The sequence below is a fragment of the Xiphias gladius genome, chromosome 24, assembly GCF_016859285.1.
Source record: "Xiphias gladius isolate SHS-SW01 ecotype Sanya breed wild chromosome 24, ASM1685928v1, whole genome shotgun sequence".
NCBI lineage: Eukaryota > Metazoa > Chordata > Actinopteri > Istiophoriformes > Xiphiidae > Xiphias > Xiphias gladius.
Genome location: NC_053423.1, coordinates 203,395 through 227,558, shown reverse-complemented (window position 1 = coordinate 227,558; position 24,164 = coordinate 203,395). Strand labels below are relative to the sequence as shown.

The following is a 24,164-nucleotide window of genomic DNA, read 5'->3' as shown; positions in this document are numbered from 1 at the left end:
ATTCATATTCTGTAGATAAGTATTTGTAATTCATTAATAGCATTTCATATTGTTCACTGTAACCTGTATATATATTTATATGCACTTTATGTCGAATTACACTTCTGGTTAACTGCATTTCGGTGTTTACTGATTGTGCTAAGTACATTGAATTTAATCCAATATATTAAAAAAAGGCTGGTCATCTTTATATTTCCTGGGCTCATCCTGCTAAAGACATTTGTAATAGAAGTTGATTGTTCTTTTGTCACATTACACAGAATCCCAAATAAACTCCTAGAACGGGATGAATACCTCTTTTTTTTTAACCTCTTTTGGCCAGGAGAAGGAAACCTCTCACACTGAAATGGCTGCTTGCAAACTTCCAGGCAATGACCAGCGGAGTGCAGTTGTCAGTTAAATGAATTGTATGGAGTGTCTGACCTTTGCCTTAAGACTATGATATCAGCAATATGTAAAATACTGGAGAAAATGGACCATATATATATGTGCCAGATGCTAGTTTGTCCACAGCTCAGCTTTTTTCCCTCATGAGGATGTTGCCCAGTAGTGCTGTGTTTGTTTCCAGGAGTGAACAATCTGTGTCAGTGCAGGGATGGAGAGGCCTCTCTTGGCAGCATCGTCATTGGCATCCATATAGGCACTGCCTGCATCATCTTCTGTGTTCTGTTCCTCATGTTTGGATACCGTCGCAGGTAAATGCCACTACCCTGTACATCTTTTTTACTAGCATACAATATACAGTCAAAACTCTAGTAAAATTATAATCCAGTGAATTACATTATGTGTCATGGTTACTGATATAGATAACTGGACCAGACTAATTCAATAATCAACCTTCATGAAATGTTCTTTAGCCACGCTAATATAAAGTTATGCAGAATAAGTGCTGTTAATTGGAATCTGCTTGCAGTCTTTTTTGCAGTAAGGGGACCCAGGACAGCTGGTCTGTACCAAGAGACAACGCAGGACACATTGACAAGTCTAAAGATGGAGCAAACTGCCCCAGAGTGGAGACACTGCCTCAGGTAGTCACTCAGAATATGCCGTTTGTTCAACTTTACTTCATTTATTAAGTACTGTTTTGTTGATTTTTAAGTATTTCCTTGGTGTAGGGACTTATTTACTTACAAATTTTTTATTTAATAAAACAAGTACACTATAGATGGGCAAGTGGACCTCTGAGATCTGGGGATGTGGCTACCACACACAACTGAGGATACCAATTGTTGTTTCCACAATATTATCAATCTTTGCTTCAAACCCAGTATTCACCAGCAAGGAGTCCAGAACACACAACTTTTGTGTTTGTAATGGTACAGGTATAATCATAGATTTGTTCTCTATGTTTATGATACCAACACTGGTGAGTAAATACATGACTACCACTATTTAGCTTACTGTATATAAAATTATGATTTATTACAACAGGGCCCTTGGTTCTAGTTTTCTCCATGATTACAGTTATAGATAATAAGATTGTATTTAGCAAGGTAACTGCTGAGCTCTGGGGGGTGTGGCTACCATACTACAAAGAAGTTCAACAGGGCATATAACGTGAGCAGTCAGATGATAAGGGTATAGTGAAATACATCATTTTAAGAGTTATTATTTCTGTAGATCCAATTACAGAAGCTACTTACAGCAGTGATAACACACTCTACAGTGAGTAAAACTAGTTTTCAAAGGTCAGTGGTGCAATGGCTCAACAGTCTCATGGTGACATAGAGGACAGCCAGGGGTAACATCATTGACATTTTGGCTGGCTGCTTGTACATGTCATAAATAATTCCATACTTGAGTGATATAATTCCTTGTCTTTCTTCTCTCTTGTCTCCTTCCTCTCCTGCTGTTATGACTCTTCTTGTGAGCAGGTGGTCTGTCCAGTGCAGTGCCAGGTCATCATTGAGCAGCAGTCATCAGGTTTGCCTGGCATGGGCACTGCCTAACACTGGTAGAAAATTTCAACATCAACAACCCCCTCCCCACTGCCACCAACACCACCCCCCACCCCCCATTCCACCACCCCATGTGTGCTACTCACCAAGGGAACCCAAGCCTCTCTTCAGTGAGCTCCTTCCATGTCCTTTGATAGAGTCAGTCATGTGTTTGGTCTCCCCAAAACCTGCTGCTAATGACCTGAAAGCAACCTCCACAAAACTTTGACTGAATGCTGTGATAGAGCTAGGACACGTACTGGTCCTTTGCCACTTCACCCCCATCCTCCACCCCTACCTCAAACCAAAGCTTATTGCCTTTATTGCCTGTGCATATGCGCATGTGCATTTTGAAAAAAGCCTTCAAAAAGCCTTGCCACTTCAGATTAGGTCCTTTCAAATTCTTTTTGTGTGTACACCAGAAACACTCATGTCACTTTACCAGTGGGCGTCTGTTCCATAACCAAAATATTCTATTTCTAAGATTTCCCCTGGTATGCTGACTTGTAGATGTGCATAATGGTCTTAAAACCCCAAATTAAGCCAAATATTCTCAATTGACTGGGACATATCAATTAATCTGTTATGACAGATCTCGACTTTGCCTTCAGTACTTCTGCAATAAGAAAGGGAGGAAAAATAGCGGCCTTTGTGAACGCCTTACAGAGATGAGAGTCTGATTAGAAATGACCATACGAGCCATTTAGATGAACCATGTAAACAGGCATTCTTTATTCAACTCTTCCTCAACCAAAAGCTGCACACCTCCAAAGAAAAATACCTCAAGAATGTCTGAGCCATAGTTGCGGCCAATGTTAGCCCAATGTTAGCCTATTGATGCAGCTTGTGCTAGCCTTCCTCAATCAAAAAACCCTTTACCTTCAGCTACTTCCTCGACCAGTGTCAGTGCCAGTGTATCGTGCCAGCCACCAACCAGGCCAGTCCAGAGAGTGCTGCTCATCAGGATGACTGTCATTGAGAGCATAACCATGGCAGAGCCTGAATTCCACTGCCATGACCTAAGCCTTACTGTACCAGATATCAACAAGAGCCTGAACAGCCTCCTGTTTAAGCCAGGTCACCTTTTGTTTCCATCAACATGTCATGGTGGAAATCTTCATCTTTTCTGATCTGGCATCAGCAGACATCGAGGAGGCCATGCAGTGTTGTCTCCTTTATTATTATGTTCCATTATGTGGTTATCAATGGCTTTCAAATACCCACAAGTGTCCATCTCCAAAGACATATTTGTTTAGAGGATGTAGCTCATAGAAAAATATGGACCAAAGAGTGCTTCATGAACATTTAAGCCATTCAATTTTTTCTATGAAGTCCATCAAAGAACACAAGTTCAGACTTAAACAATACTTGTCTGATTGGCCCAAACCTGATGGCATGTTGAAGATAAGCCAAAAAAACAGACTGTTTGAGGCAATGCTGCCACGTTAACTGTCCAGATGCCAAACTGGTCACGCTAGGACCTCAATGACATTGAGTCGGTGGCTAAAGAAGTTTTATTGTGATACTTGCCTGAATGCACGGACAAGGCTTGTGTCTCACTGTGTCAACCTATCCAAAAAGTTCTTCTATGAAAACCAAGCTAAATGATACCCAAAGATGTAAACATTTTGATGGTTTTCTTTTTTGTTCCTTTAAAAAAAATATTTTAAGAGAGACTACATTTACTTAAAATTTTGGACTGTTCCTGTTTGAAATGGGTCACCCATGTGTAAAGTGCTTTAACTGAACCCAAGCCAAAAAAAATTTGTTCATAATTTCAGTACCTTGTTTTAAAAAAAACTTTCTTTCATGTCATTTAGTTTACAAGTCATGCCAGGTGCACCCCTTCAACATGGAATTGTTTTTTTGTGGATTCTAGCATTTAACATTTAAAGACTGACCAAATGAAGATGTCAGATATTTTGAAAGACTTTTATGTCAATACTATAAGGAATATTTGCTTTCTATTTTAAAGTAGTTGAGTTCTTGCCAAATATTTAGATAACTTGAAGAAATATGTAACCAAATACCTCTACATTTTTAACATTCATAGTCTTTACACTTCCAAAGCACAGAAACATGCTTGTGAGCATGATAATATACATGTGTGTGTGAAAGGTAGGTAAACCTTGACGGCAGCAGCTTTGAGAAGGAACAACAACTTAAGATTCAAAATGTTGTTTCAATCACCAAAGAATCAACTAAATTTAAAGTCCAGCTGAAAATTAATTCCATGTTTTTTCTCTTTTAAGAAGAAAATCAATGCCCAAAAGGGACAAATTTGTATTTTTTTTTTTTTTTTTTTGGTTACACAACAGTTGCATGTGAAGATTCTCAGTCATCCATGTCATGGTTATCCAAAAAGAGTTGAATCAAGGGCAACTGGACTTGATTGTAGATACTTGAATATGTTCCATTCCTTCATTCAAGAGGCTTGGAGGAAGCAACTGAAGGAGCCTCTTAGATGAGACATGAACCGTCTTCAGGTATCTACAACTAAGTCTGGTTGCCCTTGATTCTGCTCTTCTTGGATACAACAGTTGGTTGCTGTTTGCTCCAATCAAATTATTTCACTTTATGCTGTGTTTGTACTGTTACCATTTTATCACCAACAGTGACTAAGAGCCAGAATATGGGCACAACAAAACACAAAATGAGCCTTTAACTGAACAATCCACAGTAGCTTAATAGCTAAGGTTTCTTTTTTATCCACATATCATAAGTTGCTCCTTGGCCTGTTGATTAAAAACAAAACAAACATCCACCAGGGAAAACGTGCACTGCTAACATAAGTCTGCAGGCAAGATAGGTAGTTGTAGCCTATTAAACAGCTCAATAACTGTAGTTTATATGATAAATAGTGTGAGCCTCATTATTCACCACCGCTAAGAAAGAGCTGTCTGTCCATGGATTATAGACTACAATTTAAAGTCTAAGATTGTTAGTCACTGCTGGTTGATCTGTCAATACACTTAGACCAACCAACCCATCGATAAATTATAAATAATAACAATTGGTTTAAAAAGTCACTTTTACATTAACTTTGACTCAGGGCAAAAAGGGATAACTAGTTTTGATTTCAGACTGAATTTAAATGAAAAAATGCTTTGAACCAGGGTTTCAACCGTGAGTTTGCCTCTTATTACATGAAGCTCATATAATACAGACCAAAAGTGTGTTTTGCCTCAAGCTTTTATAGTCCTCAAGGTCTACTTTAACCCTTTATGAGTGTTAAAGGTTTATTCAATACAGATTGGGGCTTCTCCCCTCTTCTCCTTTCATACCCAGCTGAAAGCTATTAAACCAATGCGATACCAAAAAGTGTATTTGAATGGAAGAACCTGAAAAGCTAATGTCTTTTTTGTAGTGTTAAGTGTGTAGTGGTTAAACTAGTTCTTAAAATTCTGTTACCTTTATTTTGAACGATTAATTCCTCTGTCTCTTTTCATTTGCCTCTTTAGTTCCTCTTGCTGTGCACAGGAAAAGTCAAATGTTTGCTGTTTTGGAAGTTTTTATTGTTATTATTATTGTTATTATTATTATTATCATCATTAGTTCTTATGACATTAATTATGATAATTTCAAATGTTTTCTTATTTTGACATATAAGGATGATATGAAAATGTTTGTTAGGGTTACTTTTTGATGGTCTTTGAGCAAATGATGTGAGACAAAATTGTGTTTGAGACAAACTCAATTTCTGCCCCGAAGACTAGAAGACAAAGAACTACAAAAAAAGAAAAAAAAACTGTAGGAAAGTAGAACCTGGCTGCTAGTAACAACAAGAAACAATACTTTAATGATGACAGGTGCTTCTCTGTTCCCTAAGCTCTTCACTTTTTTATTGTAGCCAACTGCAAAACTAAAGCTTTAGCCTGTTGTACCTAAGGTTTGGTCTTTGGCCAAAATGAAATGGTTTGGAGGACTGACTGTGGATAAGTTGCAACTGGAAACAGAGCCCAAGCTGTGACACAACGTTTTCACAGTACATTTATCAGTACATTTATTTTACACTTTAATATAGTACATTTACACAAATCTTTAATGGTGTAAGTTAGCACAAATCACAAAAATCTCATAGTTTGGGTTTTACCATTTTTATCAAGGTTTGTATGTCACCAGCCCAGTACTTTGGAAGTGAATGGAATTTCTGTAGCTTGAAACAAGACTGTAAAATGGGGACTGTATTGTAACTTCCGAAATAAGGAGTAACATTTTCTTTCCATGGCAAATTTATCATAAGGAATCAAACATACGTTTATCTCATTACACATCCACAAGCTACAGTCTTAGTTGGCCTGGTATGAGCAATAATTTATGGTGGCTAATCTTGTAACTTTAGATAGATATTGTTAGTTACTGGCAATAATTTGTCAGTTCAGTGACTGTTCTCTACTTGCACCTCTGTTAAACCTGCCACAGCATTTTATCCCTCAATTACCACCCATTGCCACAGTGGCCATTGTTCTATGTTACATAGATTCACTTTTAAACATTCAAAACTACTATTTATTATATTTGAAAAACTTTACAGCAGCTATTTGTCTTACTTTTTGTTCTGTTACCTTTATGGAATGATACCACAAGGGGTAATAGGAAAAATCTGTTTTTTGTGATTTGTTCGAACTGACTCCTTATTTATTTATTTAGCCTTTATTTAGGCTTTAAGTTGTGAAGGTAATTACAAATGAACACCAGCACTTTTCCATGGAAACTGTGAAACTCATAACGAAATGAATTGCATATTTATTGTCAGTTATTATTCTTATAATACTCAGTGTCCATAAGCTACTGCTCTTTCAAACAATGTATTGTATTGTTTGTATTAGAATTCAAATTTTTCAAAGTGGGTTAGTTTAAGCTAAGCAATATTGAGGAGCAGAGCTAAAAGCATCTGCTAATTGTGATAGCAGGATTTTCAATTTGGTAATTCCCACTAAACAGCTTGGTCTCTGTGTGCAAACTGCAGACTGCTCTATGTGAATGTCTGGACTTAACTCTGTTTTTTTTCTTCCTTCATCACATTTCAACATGCCTAAAACCAAATAAAGAAATTTTGTTACATTCATGTTTTTCTAACAATTTTTCTTTTGTTAGCATTCAATAGATTCGCTCAGTTAGCCCTGTGGTAGACTGGCAACCTGTCTAGTTGAACCCCATGTCTCACCCAAGGTGTTCTGGGATCCTTCAGATTGACTGAGAGATCACATACAGGTGCAGGCAGGACATTGACGTTCTGCCCACTGTTGAAGTGAGCCCTGCTCACGAACAGCAGAAGACCACGTCGGGTTCCTCTCCTGTCACCCAAGAACAGAAATTTGAGGCTGCACCACAACTGGATAGTTGAAGACTGGAAAAACATAGCCTGGTCTGATGAATCTGGATTACTGCTAAGGCAGCAGATGGTAGGGTCAGGTTTTCACTAATAAACAGCATGAATCCATGGACCCAACCTGCCTTGTGTCAACAGTCCAGGATGGTAGTGGTGGTGTGATGGTGTCAGGAATGTTTTCTCTGCTCCACTTTGGGCCCTTTAATACCAAGTGATCATGGTTTGAATGCCACAGCCTCTCTGAGTATTGTTGCTGACCATGTACATCCCTTTAGGGCCACAGTTAACCATCTTCTAAAGGCTACTTCCAGCAGGATAATGCTCAATGTCACAGAGCAAAAGTTATCTCAAACTAGTTTCATGAATATGACAGTGACTTCACTGGACTTCAGGGGCCTCCCCAGTCACCTGATCTGAATCCAATAGAACACCTTTGGGATGGTTTAGAACAGGAGATTGGCTGCATGAATATAGAGATCTGCAGAAATGTAGTGATACAATCATGGCGACATGGCCCAGAATGTTTCCAACATCTTGTGGAATCCATATCACGAAGAACTGAGGTTAAGGAACTACCCAGTATTAGTATGGTGTTCCTAAAAAGTGCTTGTTGAGTGTATAAATTACATGTTCTATTTAATATATATGTATATATTAAAGAAAATTAAATTTGTCAGTGTAATACATGTACTGTGCAACAACAAACCGCTCAAGGTAAGTTTTCAAATTACGTCACTTACCTCTCAGACTTCAGTGGCCAAAACAAGGAATGTGAGTTGTGTACAAAAGCGTCATAACCAATAAATTACACGGGCAACTATCCAGTAAACTATTTTACAACCTCTTTCCAAGTTGAGGGTCTTCATCCTGGCTTTGGGTATCATATCTGTTCCACTGCATCTCTAGTGGTGCTCACTATCTGCAGACACATAACATGGGCAAAAATTCAAATATAGCAAGGCCTAAAGTCCACAAATGTAAACACAAAGGCAAACACGAATGCTGGGGAGGGGAGCATCTATTTCCAGGTGTGGGGGGTGTGCATGGGGCATGCATGTGGGTGGGCTCAGTGAGTTAAGTTTTGGTGAACTTTGAATTCACACTGATGACTGATAGTGAACGTGAAATTCACAAGTTTAGAGAGCTATTGTAACTGAGTAACACTAGCATGTTCCTGGCTTGCTAGAGTTAGTCAGTTACTGTACTTTAGCTGTAGCTGAAAAGCTACCTGTTAACAGTAATTCACCAATTTGCCTTGTGAATAGTCACTATGAAGTTCATAGCACCACAAGAAGGACATTTACTGTGACACTTTCTAGTGTGACCTGGCTGTTAGTCTCGTCTGCTCAGGAGACAATGTCACAGAATTTTAAAGAAAGTCAAACTTTGAATTTCTAATAACTGTACTTAAGTGTATGAAGTCAGTCATTCATTTCTAAATTACCTTGTTTATTATTCTTTTGATAAGAGTTACCTCAAAACAGCCTGTGGTTCTTTATAACCCTCCACCTTATCAACAGTTACAGTCAGCACACCCATAATGTCAGTAATAATCCCTCAATGTGTGCAAGATTAAACAAAATTGAAGCAGAAAGTGGGTTGTAAACAGTGATGAATGTTTACAACAGAAAGGCTGGGTAATATATTTAATGTCCACCTTTTTTCTCTTCTAAAGAGTTTGTCTAAGCTGGAGGTTTGCTTCCAACCTGTCTGATCATCTGACTGCTTGTTTCTTTACCATTGGACATATTTTGAATGATGTCACTGTGTTTGCAGATCTCAGCAATCACTTGGTGAGTATGATGTTATTATTAACAACAGGAATAGTGGAAGCACAAAAGCAAGACCCAAGTTTTAATAAATTAGAATATTCCTTTAAATTGTCAGCAGCTGTGTTTTGGGTGTAAAGGGATGGAAAGGGTTCAAATTTATTTAGACTCCACCCAAGGTCACACACCTTTGCTCTTGTGCATCTGCCCATTGATCTTGGTGAGGATGCAGGTGTAGCAGAAAGTCATGGCAAGCAGGGGGAAGACATACAAAATGAAACATGTTATATGCCGTCTCCTGCCAGCGATCCCGGAAAGTTCCATGGGTCGCACACTGAGTGAAGTCCACTCCATCAGCCTTGATGGCCCAAAAGATGAAAAGCTGAGGATGAATAGAGTTTAAAGACATGAGCAATGAATGCATGCAGTCACAGAAAAACACAGGTGTAGTTTGTATTTATTAAACAAATTTATATTGTATTTGTTTATATCAAACAAACTACACTAAGAACTGCAAAGTGTAAAAGGTTCTTTGACTCCATGTTGTGCAATAAAGTCCTTTAATGCACCTCAGATTGACATAATTATACCATGTCAAAAGCATAGTATTAGGGCAATCACTTGTTATTGACTGTTCTGGAAGCAGATTAAAAAGGTGATGAAGGTAAAGTGAATTGTTTGTTAATGTTTTCAGCAAGATACTGAGGCTGCACACTGGAGGCTGAATGTTACTGTTAGCAACATTCTGTTGGATGTTTGAGTTTACAACAGTGGTCACACTTGAACTGATCTACTATGCAGTCAGTGGTTGTTGATGGCAGTGCTGTGGGTGAACATAGTTAGTGACAGTGATGTCAGAGAAGGGGCAAACTTATAGGCTACAAGCATGCAAATAAAGGTTCTACACAGCATTATTGTGAAGAAGAGTGTTACTGACCACACAACACATCACTGACGGCCCACAGGAGAAGACAGTACAAATCTAATAATGGCTAAAAAGCTATAAAAGTATGACTGTATGTTTTATATGTTTCTTATTGTCAGCAAATCCCATGTGCAGATCCAAACCAACACTGAATGTCTCCCACTAACAAATATTGTGTGTAGCAGTCCCTGATATATCTCATTCCTCTGTGCCAGAGAGCTCTATTGTTGTCCAAGACTACTAAAATGGTGTTCTACCAAACTGGAAGAATCCCTCTCAGCCTGGTATAATAGTCTTAAAACATATAGGTCGGCCCTCTGTAAAGCCAGAGCAGCCATCACCCATCTTTAATAGAGAAAAATAAAAACAAACCTAGGTTTCTTTTCAGCACTGTAGCCAGGCTGACAGAGAGTCATAGCTCTATGGATCCATGTATTCCCATAGCTCTCAGGAGTGACGACTTCATGAGCTTCTTTAATTATAAAATTCTAACTATTAGAGACAAAATTCACCACCTCCTGCCCTCAACCGGCACTGATTTATCTTCAAACGCAGGTACCTTAGAAACAGCTGTGCAGCCTGATGTATACTTATACAGTTTCTGTCCCATCGACCTTCGCCAACAATGTCTTCATCTAAACCATCAACTTGTCTCTTAGACCCCATCCCAACTAGGCTTCTTAAGGAAGTTTCACCCTTAGTTAGCACCTCTTTAATAGATATAATCAATATGTCTTTATTAACCGGCTCTGTACCGCAGTCCTTTAAATTAGCTGTAATTAAACCTCTTCTTAAAAAGCCTACTCTTGATCCAGATGTTTTAGCCAACTATAGACCGGTCAGTTGTATTAATAATTTATTTTGGGATTTTCAGTCAGGAGTACATCATAGCACAGAGACAGCGGTTACAAATTATCTCCTACTTGCATCTAACAAAGGACTAGTCTCTGTACTTATCTTGTTAGATCTTAGTGGTGCATTTGATACCATTGACCATCATATCCTATTATAGAGACTGGAACTTTAATTGGCACTAAAGGAACCGCTCTAAGCTGGTTTAGGTCCTATTTATCAGATTGATTTCAGTATGTGCACGTTAACGATAAATCCTACATATACTCAAAAGTTAGTCAGGGAGTTCCACAAGGTTCTGTTCTTATACCAGTTCTATTCACCTTATATATGCTTCCTTGAGGCAATATTATTAGGAAACACTCCATAAACTACCATTGCTATGCTGATGATAGCCAATTTTACTTGTCAGTGAGGCCTTGTGAAACCAATCAGTTAGCTAAACTTCAAACAGGCCTTAAGGACATAAAGACCTGGATAACCAGCAACTTCCTGCAGTTAAACTCAGACAAAACTGAAGTTATTGTGCTTGGCCCCCAACACCTCACATTATCTAATGATATAGTTACTCTAAATGGCATTTCCCTGGCTTCCAGCACCACATTTAGAATCTTGAAGTTTCTTTAACTCCCACATAAAACAAACTTCAAAGACTACCTTTTTTCACCTATGTAACATTGCAAAAATCAGGCACATCCTGTCTCAAAAAGATTCAGAAAAACTAATCGATGCTTTTGTTACCGCTAGGCTGGATTATTGTAATTCCGTATAATCATGCTGCCAGAACAAATCTCTAAATACTCTCCAAGTGATCCAGAATGCTGCAGCGTGAGTATTGACAGGAACTAGGAAAAGAGATCTATTGCCCCAGTTGGACACTGCGCTCCCAGAACGCATGCTTGCCTGTGGTTCCTAGATTTTCCAAGAGTAGAATGGGAGGCAGAGCCTTCAGTTATCAGGCTCCTCTACTGTGGAACCTTCTTCCAGTTTTATTCCGGGAGGCAGACACCCTCTACACATTTAAGGGTAGGCTTAAAGCTTTCCTTTTTGGTAAAGCTTATAGTTAGGTCTTGCGCAGGCTTGGGTTGAACTACCACGTAGTTATGGTGCTATAGGCTTAGACTGCTGGGTGACTTCACACGATGCACAATGCTCCTCTCTCCTCCTCTTCCACTCCATCTGCACGTATTCATATCCCATCAATTCTCGTTACTAACATGTAGTCTTCTCTTTCCCATAGTTATGTGCTTTCTTGTCTCTCTCCTTCTGTCGCTTTCTGCAGGTATTTCTGCCCTTGGTGCTGCAGAGTCTGGATCTGTGACTGCAAACCACCTACTGCCCCAATGATCCTGCTCAACACCCACTGCTTCAAAGATTATGATTATCAACTATTATTATTTTTTTTTTGTATTATTATTCACCTTATTATTATAATTATTAGTTTTATTATTAATCTCATTATCATTACACATCTTTATGTTATACATCTACTGTGCTACCCCCCCCTCTCTATTCTCTCTCTCTTGCTCTCAACTCAGCCGGTCGGGGCAGACAGCCACTCACCATGAGCTGGGTTCTGTTTAAGGTTTCTAAGGTTTCTGTTAAAAGGGAGTTTTTCCGTCCCGCTGTCGCCAAGTGCTTGCTCATGGGGGGATGTTGGGTCTCTGTAAATACAACTATAAAGAGTACGGTCTAGACCTGCTCTATATGAAAAGTGCCCTGAGATAACCTCTACTATGATTTGGCGCTATATAAATAAAATTGAAATTAATTGAATTAAAAACACATCAGAGTCTCATTTAAGTTTTAAAACTGAACTTCTGACGTATGTAATTACATACTGATTGACTTACTTTGATACATTTGCATAAATATGTATTTGATACTCTTTGTATAAATTTAATTGGTGGAGAAACATTCATATTTATTCACTGAATAATTCAAAGATACATTTTCTTTTACCTAGATGCCCAGCCTAAAACCTCCCACAGCATATTGCTACCACCATGACAAAAAAATATTTTCCTAGTTTCTTGTTATAAGATTTTTACAGGATCCTTTATGCTATAACTAGATATTTTCATGTTATTGAGACATATTATATCATTATTACTAGATACCAAATTATTCCGAAAGTTTTCTCATTATAACAATATATCACTTTATCTTGTCATATCATATAAATTTCTGGTTATTTCACAAAACCTACGTAACTTGTTAAAACAAGCTTTTCTCATTATATGATGAAAATATGGTATGGTTTTATAACAAGAAACTTCCATAAAATGAGAAAAAGGTTCATCATTGCCTAAAAAGACACTTTAGCCGAGAGTGATCGCATGAAAAAATTGATACTTAAAACATGATCATTTAGACATGACATTGTGTTTTTATGTACTGTGTCTGTCGCCTCTTTTGTTTTGTTTATGCACCTATATGTAATCACTATGCGTGTATTTGGTATCAGTGATTGCCTTTGACTGGGCTACAACATGGTCCATGCAGTGTTGGCAAACCAGACCATGTGCTGCTGAAAGACTGAAATGTCTGACTTCTTGAAGATAGTCATGCATGGTCCTTGATCAGGGCTACTATTTTATAGCTCTGTGATTACTTTATTTTCAAAAAACATGTTTAATTTCCAAGCTATAATGTCATTGACAATAAATGTAATGCCAAGGAATTAGTTGCACTAAATGGAAGGTCTCTTCTGGCCAGATTTGTTGTTGTTGTTTGTTGTTGTTGTTTGTTGTACAACAAAACAGCTGTCACGTGTCAACATTTGACATTCTGACTGACTGACAACTTGAAAAAAGTCTTTCTATTATTGTACACCATGTAATTACTGTTAGCTAACCTTTCAACATGATGAACAGCTGAAAAAAAGCATGTGCAATCTATGTTACTGTCCACACACAATCATAACCTCATCTAAAATCTAATAATGTCAATCTAGTGTTGAGCATGTGTACTTAGACTTAGCACCAGCCGGTGAAAATGATAAAGGCCTAGAACCTACTGTACCTGTGGAGAGGACAGCAGAACACTCAGAGTCCAGACCACAAGCAGCATGCGTCTGTTCCTGAGCCCAGCATCGAGAGAGTCCAGGATGGAGGATGAAGGATGGCCTGATAGCGTTTCAGACTTACCACCACCAGTATGAATGCAGCTGAGTGCATGGCAAAGAGCTTGAGGAAACACAACAGCTTACACATGACATCCCCAGCATACCAGTGCACGGTAATGTTCCAACTGGCATCCAGTGGCATCACCACAAAAGTCATCACCAGATCAGCAGATGCCAAGCTGGCGATGAGCAGGTGGAGGTGTGCTGCCAAGCGATAACCCTGCCCCCAGCACACACTGATGAGAACCAACAGGTTACTGACAGCAGCAAAGACAAACAGCATCAGGGTGGCTGGTACACAGCAGTGAGCCACCACAGTGAAGGATGGAGCCTCCCAGGATGGAGGGGAGGGTGGAGCAGATGGGTTGAGCAGGGAGAAGAAAGAGACATTCTGTAACGGATGAGCAGGTGTGGAAGTCCACAGAGAGAGGTTTCCTGTCATCCTGTGACACACAGAGAAAAAGAGCATAATGCTGATTAAATCTCCTCTTGTTGTTTTGATGGACAGGCACACAGTCATTTGACATTATTATGTCACTATTGTGTTACTGTGGATGCTGCAGACCCCCTACTGGCATGAGTGAAACAATTACAATTTTACTTTTTTAAATAATCATTGATGAAAATAATAATAATAATCATAATAGTGAACATTTTCTGCTTGAGGATGCATCATTCTATTGTGTTCAAGTATGAAAACTATGGTTAATCTGAAGGACATACAATATATACAGTTGTGTTTGGCCACCACTGGGCAAATTCCATATTCTGTTGATTTTTGACGGGGAAAGAAGTACGTAAAACCCCTGCCCCCAACAGACATTAAAAGAGCCTTTCTTCAAATGAGGAAAAAGCATTTCCTGAAGAAAATGCGTGGGAGAGCTGGTAAGTTCATGGAAAGTTGCTGAAAAGTTGCTGGTCACTTAGAAGTTGCTGACCATTGAAAAGTTACTGATATAAATGCTGTTTAAAAGTAGAGTAAGAAAAGGTAAAATGAAGTAAAGTAAAGAAACAAAGAAAAACAGAATGAAAGAAAGAAAAAGGGACAGAAGGGAAGAAGGAAGAAGATAAATAAATAAAGAAAGAAAGAAAGAAAGAAAGAAAGAAAGAAAGAAAGAAAGAAGGGAAAGGGAAAGACAGAGATAACAAAGGGGAAAGGAAGGAAAAGGAAAGAATTGAATTAATAAAGATACGAATTAAAGAATTAATTTTGAAAGTCTTCAGCACTCAAGAAACCTCCTGTGAGATCATGCTCTGTTTTGGGGCTTTCCATCACCATCACCGGGCTTTTATTTTTAAACTCCTACCTACTCCACTCCTGCAACCACCTGGGTGATTTTATTTTAATAATCTTTCCCACACCAGTAAATTGCTGTTACCTAGTTGGTCTTCTTATTTTCACAGTTCAGCCATCTTATTTTCTCTCAATCAAGCTACCACGGAAGTCAATCTATACATTGGAGAAGCTGCACACAAACTGGTGGGGACCCTCCAGTGATGGCTCATGATTGCCAATCAATGAGTACTTAGTACTTAGTCATTCACAATATTATATAATATATAAAATAAAGAGGACAGGTGTCTCTACATTTTGATGTATTGTAATTGTAGTTGTTTATAAAAGCAGAAAATTGAAAGAGGAAGAGAAGAAAGAACACAGTAAATGAAGAAGAAAGACAAAGGAAGGAGCCCTGTCACACAATGCACAACAATGGAGAAGTTTGAAGATGAAGGTTAAAAAGTTTAAATCTTTGACCGTGATAGCTCCAAAAGTATAAAATATATCAAGAAGCTGAACCAAAGCAAAACACTGCCAAGTCTCTAGAACCATCGAAAGTTTAAATGATGTTTATAGTCCAAAGTAAAATGAAGAAGTTGAAAAGCAGAGGTTTGACAAAAATGTAAAGTTTTTCCCATTGACTTCCCTTATATAAATAAATGAAAAAAATGAATACATGAATTAAATAAATAAAGAGTTGAATAAGTTAAAGGCTATTTAATTTAATAAAAGAAAAATAATAGCATAAATGTCCCAAAGATGATGCACACACACATAAATTTCAATATGATGTTTCAGTTTTTCTTTTTTAATAAATTTTTAGAAGTTTTTCTAAAATTCTGTTTTTGCTTTGTCATTATGGAGTATTGAGTATAGATCGATGAGGGAAAAAATAATTTAAAATGATTTCAGCATGAGGCTGTGAGATTACAATATGTGAAAAAAGTGAAGGGGTCTGAATACTTTCCAAATGCACTGTAACTCCTGAATATAAAATCACTTGAAAAAAATCGAAAAACTCTAAAGGCAAACTATATTACTACAACTAATTGGTTCTAGTCTACTCAGGGGTTAACTAGTTATGTTAGGTTATCTAGCATTCATTACATTATTTCCACCAAACTTAGTCTCTAGTGGCAATGGCTAAGGTATCTTACACCAGGGGGAGAGAAACAAGATATGAGGGGATCTTACACTGGCTAGGCTGACAATTGAGGCATGAATATCCAGAACCATAGTAGGCATTAGCCTGGTTACCAGCCGCATGTGAGCATAGACAACCTGTAGTATGGACAGCAGCATGTCCACTGCACCTGTGGTCTTGAGTAGGGTCTTGGGTTTGTGTATTAGTAATCTATTGGGTCACCCCCATCTGTCCCAGTTTATGCGGTGATCAAATAGAGTAACTTTGAATGACAGTGAGAACTGTGGACGGTCAACTTGACTGAAGACATGACACCTGGCTTTTAAGTGAGTTCCTATAAATTATAACAACCCAACCAATACTAGAGGTTAGTGCCATACTAGAGGTTGTCCCCAGAGGGTAGAGAGGGAAAGAGGGGGGGGGGGGGGGGGGCAGAGCAGGAGGAAAGAGAACATAGCAAAATGCAGGTTCCACATAAAGAGGTATAATAATAATCAGACTAATTATAACTAGTACTTAACTAAAACTTAGTATAAAACTAATAATGATAATAATCAGACTAAATATAAGAATCATAATAATAACTGAATCAGTGTATGGAGAGCAGGATGATGGGAGCAGTAGGTGCAGTCACAGATCCCAACTCTGCAGCTCCAGAGGCAGAAATACCTGCAAAAAGTGACAGAAGGAGAAAGAAGAGAGACGAGAAGGCACAAAACTACGGGAGAGAGAAGTTAGTAACGAGCATTGATGGGATATGAATGCATACAGCTGAAGAGATAGAGGAGGAGAGAGGAGCTCAGTGCATCATGGGAAGTCCCCCGGCAGTAACAAAGTAACTGCCTTACTTTAGAAGTAACAAAAACATGGACTACTTTTTCTGCAACTTTTTGAGACAGGATGTGCCTGATGTTTGCAATGTTACGTAGGTGAAACAAGGCAGTTCTGGAATTTTGTTTTATGTGGGAGTTAAAGAACATATGCTGATCAAAGAGAACCCCTAGATTCCTAACGGTGGTGCTGGAGGCCAGGGTATTGCCATCTAAAGTTGCTTTACCATTAGATAATGTGTTTCTGAGGTGTTGTGGGTCAAGTACAATAACCTCAGTTTAACAGCAGAAAGTTGATGGTCATCTGGGTCTATGTCCTTAAGCATGCTTGAAGTTTAGCTAACTGGTTTCATCAGGCTTAATTGACAAGTTCAATTGGGTATCATCTGCATAACAATGGAAGTTCATGGAGTCTTTTGCACAGAACCTTGTGGAACTCCATGTCTAACTTTTGCATGTATGGTAGATTTATCATTAATGTGTACAAACTGAAATCGGATTTAAACCAGCTTAGAGGGTTCCTTAAATGCCAATTACATTTTCCAGTCTCTGTAATAGGATATGATGGTCAATAGTATCAAATGCAGCACTAAGATCTAACAAGACAAGTACAGAGACTAGTCCTTTGTCCGATGCAATTAGAAGATCATTTGTAACTTTCACCAGTGCTCTCTGTGCTATGATGCACTCTAAATCCTGACTGAAAATCCTCAAATAAACTAATATAATGTAAAAAGTCACATAACTGGTTGGCGACAGCTTTCTCAAGGATCTTAGAAAGAAAGGGAAGGTTAGATGTAGGTCTATAGTTGGCTAAAACATCTGGATCAAGACTAGGCTTTTTAAGAAGAGGTTTAATTACAGCTATTTTAAATGACTGTGGTAAATAGCCAATTAATAAAGACGGATTGATTATATCTAGTAAAGAGGTGCTAACTAATGGTAAAACGTCCTTAAGCAGTCTCGTTGGGATGGGGTCTAAGAGACAGGTTGATGGTTTAGATGAAGACATTGTTGAAGTTAGTTGGCGAAAGTCGAAGTACATATCAGGTTTTACAGCTCTTTCAAAGCTTCCTGTGTTTGACGATAAATCGATGAAGGTTGACGGCAGGAGGTGGTGAATTTTTTCTCTAATAATTAGAATTTTAGCATTAAGAAAGCTCATGAAATCGTCACTTCTGAGAGCTATAATAATACATGGATCAATGGAGCTATGCTTCTCTGTCAGCCTGGCCACAGTGCAGTGCAGTGCAGTATTTTAAGACTATTTTGCCAGGCTAAGCAGGATTCTCCCAGTTTGGTAGAACCCGTTGTTTGCTTTAATAAGCGTGACGTATCTTTGTTGAGGGACTTGTCCGAATGGTTATTTTGGACTGCTGGTGCCTGGCCCTGGGGCGAAGCAGGCTCCAGTCCAGGGCTAGGGCAAAGCCTGTGTATGTTTCTATTGTTGGTTTGTTTGTTATAAGTATTGAAATCGATAGGGGTTATGAGCAACTGAAACTGAATGGTTCTTTGTTCAGTGATGTATTATGTTATTGTGATAGCCACCAGAGGGAGCTGGTCCTTCTGTTGCCTTGCTTTATAATCAGTAGTCCCCAGTAGTGAGTATCTCTAAGGTGGTTGGAATGAATTCAAAGTTGAACAGTTAAAAGGCCACGTTACTGTGTCAAAATTGGAACACCCTGCCACGCTGCCACTGGTGAGCAGTGATCGCCTTATGGGTAGAACTCAAAATTGACTAGGTCCAAGTGCAGTAACCTCCACCCTATAGTGCCAAAGCTGAAAGCGATGCAAACATGGGCAAAAAGAGTAGTCACACTAAAAAAACAGAGTCAAAAAAGCTAAAATTGGCAAGCCTTACAGTGAACCTGGGAAAATTAACTTAGAGCTGTTGAATTACTGTGATACTAGGGTGAGGGAGAGGAAAAAAAAATCTTTATTTTTCAAAAATAAATAATTGTAAATAAATTTGGCATTAATAAATGGGATTAACTCAATAGTTTGAGTTGTTAGTAGCATGATTTTGACATAATTTACGAGATTACAAAGTTCACAGTATTAAGTTTCAATCTGTTTCATGCACACAGTCACTGTTTGCATATTTCCATCCTCAAAGTCAGTTAACCCAATTGACCAACAGAGGATGCCAAATTTCTAATCCTGCTTGTTTTACAAAGCAGTGGGGGAGGAGTGAAGTGGGAGGTGACGTCAGTAATGGCAACTTTAGTGCCGCCCACTGGAAGAAATCTGCTTTATCCGATGTGGAGCGATCAGTCTCGCTCATAACACAGAAAAAGCAACTTGTCAGTTAAGGTCATTAGCCTTTCAAACAATAGGCCACGGGGCGCGGTGGCCCCAAGAACACGCTCGACGAGTGGGTGTTATGTCCAGTAATTTATATTTTTCAACACAAGTCAACTCTGGGATGTTCAATCAAATACTTCAATTACTACGTTTCTTTCACAATTTAAGCAACAGGGGTATCTTCACCCTTTAACAACACAAACGTGGGTGTCTGATCATACTGGACAGAGATACAGTATAATTTCTTGGCTGTGGTAAGCAGCTGTTAACACTATCAGTTAGCTCATCCAATAGCCTAGTGCAGAAGGGTTTAGGCAGGCTAAATTTTCCAGACAAATTTACCCACACTTAGGGTGGGTTAACGACTCCTGGGACACGCTGTAGCCATTACCCACCAACAAGCCTTTTCACTAAGCATACAATCACACTGTGCATGGAAAAATTCTGAAAGATAGCACAGAGCTAACTAGGCCGCAGTCAACACTTCTCATAGAACTTTTATTGACAATCAGAGAGTTACTTGAAGCAAAGTAATCTATTAATTTTCAACAACTTGTGTAAATATTTTTACAAATTCAACTTCACAATTTAAACATTAAGCTTAAATCATTCATTTATTATCAAAAGTTACAATTTATCCATGTTTAGATGCTCACACACAACAAGCAGCAAACAGCTAAGCCAACAGGCAGAGGATACAAGGATATGACATAAATCTTCCCTAAACGTGCAAGATAACTTCCTTTCTTATAGAGAACGGTGATTTTAAAAAACAGCGTCACGCAACATATGTAGCGTGAACTACTTTTTATTCAGATTTGCACTCGTTTATGGGTGCACCAGCTTCTACTGCGGGAAAAATGTAATACAGTGATTACAATCAGTCTAATACCAAAAGCTGAGACTTCCTGATTCAATGGATTTCCGAATCTCTACTTCAAAGGAACACACAGGTCACGGCTGGGTCCAAATAAAAAAATATTTATTAACTATTATCTTAACGCAGGAGAAATGCAATGACTAATAATCAAGTGACGCTGCACAGTGGAGCAATGAACAATATTAACTAGTAGTAAAATGAGCATTGTGATAAATTGGGCAATTCTGAGAGATGATACGTTTAGGCTATGTATGTTATGGCTAAAGACTTCCAGATCCTGAGATGTGTATGAATGAAATTTAAGGATTAAGAGACGTACCAGCTGTGATAGACTGGCAACCTTTCCAGGCTGTACCCCGCCTCTTGCCCAACGTAAGCTGGGACTGGCTCCAGCTTCAGACTTTGAAAGCCTGCCAGCTGACTTTCTCTTTTGGCACCAGTGTTGATTTCTCAGTAGGATGTCAGGCTAGATTGGGTCTGCCTGTGTCTCTTAAGCAATGATTCTAATTGCTGTAATTAACTTTCACTACATTACTTTAGAAGGGATTGATGTTGGACAAACACAAAACTTTCAGAAATCTTCAAAGCAAAGCCAGAGTAATAATTAAGAGTTATAAAAAGTATTTTAAGGTATTTCTGCTCCTCTCATTCAATTTGTTGTTGACTTGGTTTGCAAAATAGATGAGCTACAGGTCGTCATATTGACAAAAACTTATTTCAGAAAACATGTGGCAAAAAAAGGAAGGCATGTGAACAGAAATGACAGAAGAGTAAGGAAGTGCAAAACGGCAAAAATGTCAAAAAGCAAAGTGCAAAGAAATCTCACTTTTCTTATTCCTGAGGGGCATGCATAGACTTTAGCAGTAGTACGACTCTTATATGACTCGTTTAATCTAAAATTCAGATGCAAACATCACACAGCCACCTTGCACCGTGACCCATTAAAATATTAAATAAAATAATAAATAAACCTAACAGCGCTATTGATGACAGAAAGGAACAATACAAATGTGGATTTCATAATAGTACATTATTCAAAAAGTCAACATACGAAAAGTGGTTAATGACTAATTAACAGAACAAAATGGTTCCTAACCCTAGTTATAAATGAATGGAGATTACACCACAGTTCTTTGATTAAAAATCGTAAAGTAAAAACATAATTGTCTGTTGTGTGGAGGATGCTGAATTAACCATCATGGAAGGTAGTAGGTTTACATGGTAGATATTACTTCAGACCTTGCAATGCACATTGCAGCTCTTTTACAAGCTACAGATCTGTGAAGTGGACTAAATTGCATAAAAAAAACATTTTCTGAATAATATTAACTGGGTTACAGAATAATTGGATATTATTTCCAAATTATTTCAGATGTGTTGAAAAGTGAGAAATCTCATGTTATATTGCTTCAGGAATGTGGCCTTTAAGTTATGGTAAGCATCTCTTATCAAAAGGATGAGAAAACTAGTTTGTGTGTATGTGTGTATGAGAGAGAGACAGACAGAGAGAGAGTCCAGTCCTGGTGGTGTTCAATACAGTTCTTTTTATGTTACCTTCCCTGGGGAAGCAGTCAGTATTTATCAGAATGAGGTCTTTGTGGTAGAATTAACTCATTTTCATTCTGTGGAGATTTTGGATTGTTATCCCTGTTATTTGCCTTGTGTCAATTTGGTCTTGTTTTAATTCCCCTATTCTCTGTCGTAAATCTCTTTGACATGTTAAAAGCTGCTCTGGTCTTAGGAGAAAGATCCTATGTCTCTGTTTCCTGTCCACGTGATAGTTTAATTGTGAATGCAGGAAGGAGAACTTTTGGGTCCATAAACTCTGAACGTCTTTACCGCGACCTCCTCAATAGCAATTATTAAGGCCAGCCTATGTCCACTACAGGAGTGGCTGAGTTTGTTGCAGGTTTAAATCTCCATCAAATGAGTCACACTGTTTATCCTGCTTTCATTTTATTTACAAACAAGTTTCAGATAAAACTTAATTTGATATTACATCTGTCAGTTGTTTATTCTAGACATTAAACTTAAACTTCAGCTTCTTTAAAGTGCACATCATCCAAAGAATCTCTGCACACTTTGCAGGTTAAAAAAAAATGACTCTACGTGAAAAAGTATATAAACACATACACAAGTAATAATGTTAATATAACAACAAAACCTAGGTTAGGAATTTAAAAATTAAGTTAATATGAACAGAACTGAACAGAACTGTCATAACTGTCAAAGAGGAAATCAGTTGACGATTTCCCAGCCAGGGAAACTATGAGAGGCCATAGCACAGAGAGAAAATATTTGTTTTAGGCCAAATGCGTAGTGGAAGTTTATTCCGAAGAAGGGTATCTCAATGGTCAAAAGCTCTACCCAGAAAAGATTTTTTTTATTAAATGTAGGAACTGTTAAATAACCAGCAATAAGAGAGCGTATAGGACGTAATGGGGTATACAGAGTAAACAGACTAGAGGAGTACAAAGGATTCAATCAATTTAAATGCCTTGTCAGTGAGAAGGGGGATCAACCCTTGCTTGTATTGGTAGCTTGTACTGGTAGCCAATGCAAAGAAGAAATTAGGACAGGTGTTAAATGATCAAACTTCTTAGATCTTGTGAGGACTCTGACAGCTGCATTTTGGACCAAAAATAGACCTCCTGTTGTTGACATGGGCCAGAGAAGAGTGCATTACATCAGAAATGCACATGAGTAAATTAGTAGTAGTGATAGTAATATGCATATACATGGATTTCAGCATCTGAAATAGTTCAAATCGAGCACATTTTGGTTAAATTATATAGGGGAAAGAAGGCAGAACTTGCGATACACTTGATTTGTGGCTCAGAAGTGAGGGATGGGATCAAAAACTGTTAACAAATTCTTGACTGAATGGTTCTGACAAATTTTGCAGCTATCAGGATTTATGGAAAAATCCATGAAAAGTGATCTGAATCTAGCTAGACCAACAAGCAACATTTAAATCTAGGAGTTGGGAAGTAACCGTACATCCAGTGATGGACTTTAGACAAGCAAAGACCACACAAAAAGACAAAAAGAACAAGGAGTCATCCTGCATCAGATGGTGCGGCCACCACAGAGCCCTGATCTCAACACCATGGAGTCAGTCTAAGATTACATGAAGAGACAGAAATAACAAAGACATCCTAAATCTACAGAAGAAATGTGGCAAGTTCTCCAAGATGCTTGGATCAACTTACATGCCAAGTACCATGAAAAACTGTATGCAGGTGTACCAAGGCCCAAAAAGCAAAGGAGGGTTACAGCAAATATTAATTTGATTTCCCTTTTTTTTTCTTTGCTGCATTTTGGATGAAGTTCACTGATAACTAAATGAACTTATTTTTTAAGGAATCTTCACTTTACAGCATTTCTTCAGAAGTGTCTAAAGCTTTTGCTCAGTACTGTATAAATTAACGGTACAGTGTATGAACCCTTTGGAATGACCTGGGTTTCTGCATTAAATGGTCAAAAAATGTGGTGCTATCTGCATCTAAGACACTTCACACCTATTAAACATTAACAGTGCTGGTAGAAAAAAGTGGGTAAAAGATACATCTTACGGAAGTGCTGGGACAAATCATCGGTGATGTTTCCTGGGTTCATTAGGTGTTTCGGTTCTCACGACATCATACACCCTGCCCAAGCAACACAGCTGGGTTTGATCAGTCCCTGATTTGGATCCCAGCAGCATTGGACCACGGATCACCCCTCTTTAACTACAGCCACCTGGAGGCTCTCTATGCTGCCCCCATTGCTGCCCTGATGGCTGT

General features: G+C 38.4%; 1 protein-coding gene and 1 pseudogene across 1 annotated transcript in view; one reads left to right on the top strand and one right to left on the bottom strand.

Moving 5' to 3' along the window:
* The window catches only part of si:ch211-57n23.4 (immunoglobulin superfamily DCC subclass member 3), a 35,126-nt gene extending 33,177 nt beyond the window's left edge, over positions 1-1,949 (top strand). Inside the window, exons 12-14 of the mRNA XM_040121802.1 lie at positions 569-695; positions 914-1,028; positions 1,875-1,949. Of these exons, the coding sequence (XP_039977736.1) occupies positions 569-695; positions 914-1,028; positions 1,875-1,949 (317 nt within the window). The remainder of the gene's footprint in view (positions 1-568; positions 696-913; positions 1,029-1,874) is intronic.
* A 6,222-nt stretch (positions 1,950-8,171) lies between these two features.
* On the bottom strand, positions 8,172-24,066 carry LOC120786367 (annotated as a pseudogene).
* Between the last annotated feature and the right edge of the window lie 98 nt (positions 24,067-24,164).